Source organism: Geospiza fortis, unplaced genomic scaffold (genome assembly GCF_000277835.1).
Source record: "Geospiza fortis unplaced genomic scaffold, GeoFor_1.0 scaffold2, whole genome shotgun sequence".
NCBI lineage: Eukaryota > Metazoa > Chordata > Aves > Passeriformes > Thraupidae > Geospiza > Geospiza fortis.
The window spans coordinates 3,629,637-3,632,189 of NW_005054366.1; the positions used below are offsets into that span (position 1 = coordinate 3,629,637).

Consider the following 2,553-nt stretch of genomic DNA (forward strand, 5'->3'; position numbering starts at 1 on the left):
GCGTGGGGGGAGCCATGCTGGTGGCACTGGATGAAGCTGCTGTACTCAGTGGCAGGGTCGATGGCCTGGATGGCACTGGCAATCTCCTGGTGCACGGCCAAAAGATCCTCCTGTACCAGGCTGCTGATGCTGCAGTACTCGCTGAGGATCTCCTTTCTGTGGGAGCACTGCTGGTTCTGGGGGGCCATGGGCGTGCCCAGGGGTCGGGAGTGGGGTGCAGGGTGGCAGCAGGGCACAGGATGGGCAGTGTAGCACGGGGTGGGCAGTGGGGCGCAGGATGGGCAGCGGGGCAGGCAGGGCTCTTACAGGACGAGGACCATCTCCTGCTGCAGACCATAGAGGGACTGGTGCAGGCTGGGCAGCACCCGCTGGTAGTGGTGCTGGTGGTGCAATGCCGCCGCCTGCACAGCCAGCACATACTGATTGTGGAGGGCGTGGAGCTTCCAGAGGCTGCGCACATACTTCTCCTTCGCCTTGTCCCGCTCCTTCTCTGTGGAGAGAGGCTGTGGAAAACCCCAACCACCAGCACACCACCTGCCCCAGCACCGGGGCAGGGATCACAGGGTGAGGGCTGGGAGAGGGTCCCAGGGCAGGCAGGGGGACCAAGCCTGGGGTGGTCACACTGTGACACAGAGATGCCCCTGACCCACAGTGTGGTATCCCAAGGCCCCCAGGCTTCTGCCTGGCTTCCTGGGGGCCAGGCTGGGCTCTCCTCTATGCTGCCCAACCCCAGAACCCCCACCCACTCCAGGCTGGGCTGTAGTTTTCACGGAGTGCAGGGTGCTCCAGCCATCCCTGACCCATAAGCGAAGCTGGGAGGTCACGCAGGGGACAGGGGCCAGGTTGGCACCTTTGCTGGCCTCCTGGTACTTGCGCTTGGCCTGGGCGCTGTCACGGGCCAGGCTGCGGTACTGTGCCTTCAGCTTCTCCATCTCCTGCTGTGTCGTCTGGAGAGGGACACGGTCAGGGAGCAGGTCCAGCACATTCTCCAGTTCCCCTGCTGGCTCCAACGTACCCGGCTGTAGTCCTGGCTGAGCTGCTGCCACTGCTCGCTGAAGGCTCTGCGCAGCTGCTGCTTGTCGCGGATGAGCAGGCTCAGCTTGGCCAGCGGCCCCGCTGCCAGCTCCTCCGCGTGCCGCCGCAGGATCTGGCTCAGCGTCTCTGTCCGGCTCACCAGCACCGACCAGGACTGCAGGAAAGGGAGTCAGGGATGGCGTGGAGATGGCATCCTCCAGCACCTGACAGGCTCTGCAGGGCGCAGTCCTACTCTGAGGCATCCCTACCTTCTCGATGTGACCACCATGGTTGCCATGGAGCTGCCAAGTGCTCTCCTGCTTTTCCAGCTGGGAGAACATGTGGTGCAGCATCCCTGCATACTCGCGGTCACTCTTGGCCCGCTGTGACATCCACTTCTTCATCAGCTCCAGGAGGAGCAGCTCCCCATCCTGCAGCCGCAGCAGTGCGCTGTGCCCCTGCGGGCACCACAGCTCCGGCCCGAAGCCCATGGCACCACTGTCCAGCCAGGGGGTCTGCGGGGCACCGGGACAGCCTGAGCCACAGCTGCCGCCCTGCACTGCCTGCACCAGCGGCTGGGCCCTTTGCATTTCACACCCTCCTACCCCATCATCCGGTCTGGGCAGCAGAGATGGCCCTCCCCACCCACTGCAAACAGCCCTGCAACGCCTATTCAAAGCAGCAGGATGAGTGCTCCAAGCTCTGTGGGAGCTGGGGCCTGTGGGGATGGTGCTGGGAAGGAGGAAGTGTGGAGCCATGGACAGCAGTGTCACCTCTGCCATACACAGGGCTGCTCCCCAAGGGCAGCACGGCTGTGCCCCCCACCCAGGGCAGCACCAGCCCCTCCTCTCTAGCAGTTCCAGTCCTGTCCTGCCCTTTTCTACCCCTATGCCCACAGTGTGGGAGTTCCCTGGGGCTGGAACACTGGTGGGAAACCAGCAGAAGCTGAGGAGGGTTCTGAGCCCCAGAGAAAGGTGCAGAACCTTGATATGTCCCAGCATGCAGGACTCCAGTAAGGCCATTGGGAGTCAAACTGATCCCACTGGCAGTCCCTGGGTGCCCCTATCCTGAAACAAGAGTGCAGCAGGAGCAGGAGAGTGCTGGGGCACCTCCTTGTGCAGCACAGGATGTCTCCTGGCACAGCCCTTGACCTCACCAAGACCTGCCCCCCCAGCCTTTCAAAGGAATCCCCCTGTCTCTGCTAGTACCTCACCAGGGCACAGTCGTTCCAACCTACATTTGTTGTTGGGTCTTCGTTGTGAGGCTGCAGCTGGCGTCCTGCTGGGGCCGGGGCTGACGCGGTCTGGACCCGGTGCAGCTCCGGCTCCTGGGGAGGAACAGGAAACCCAGTGCTGACCATACAGCCATTGCGAGATTTCCTGTGCTTCCTGCCCTCCCTGCCAGTCCCCACGCCAGCAGCCAGCACACAGATCTGCTGCAGCTAGGCAGTTCCCAGCCCCACCACACCTCCCAGCTGTCTCCCACCAGGGCCTGACACCACCAGGTCCAGCCCTGTAACCAAGGGCTCCACTGCTCCTG

General features: G+C 63.5%; 1 protein-coding gene across 1 annotated transcript in view; it reads right to left on the bottom strand.

The window, feature by feature from the left end:
• The window catches only part of FES (FES proto-oncogene, tyrosine kinase), a 5,843-nt gene extending 3,524 nt beyond the window's left edge, over nt 1-2,319 (bottom strand). Inside the window, exons 1-6 of the mRNA XM_031059680.1 lie at nt 2,252-2,319; nt 1,284-1,529; nt 1,016-1,189; nt 851-947; nt 307-490; nt 3-156 (exon numbers count right to left, since the gene is read on the bottom strand). Coding sequence (XP_030915540.1) covers nt 3-156; nt 307-490; nt 851-947; nt 1,016-1,189; nt 1,284-1,505 — 831 coding nt within the window. The 5' untranslated portion in view covers nt 1,506-1,529; nt 2,252-2,319. The remainder of the gene's footprint in view (nt 1-2; nt 157-306; nt 491-850; nt 948-1,015; nt 1,190-1,283; nt 1,530-2,251) is intronic.
• Between the last annotated feature and the right edge of the window lie 234 nt (nt 2,320-2,553).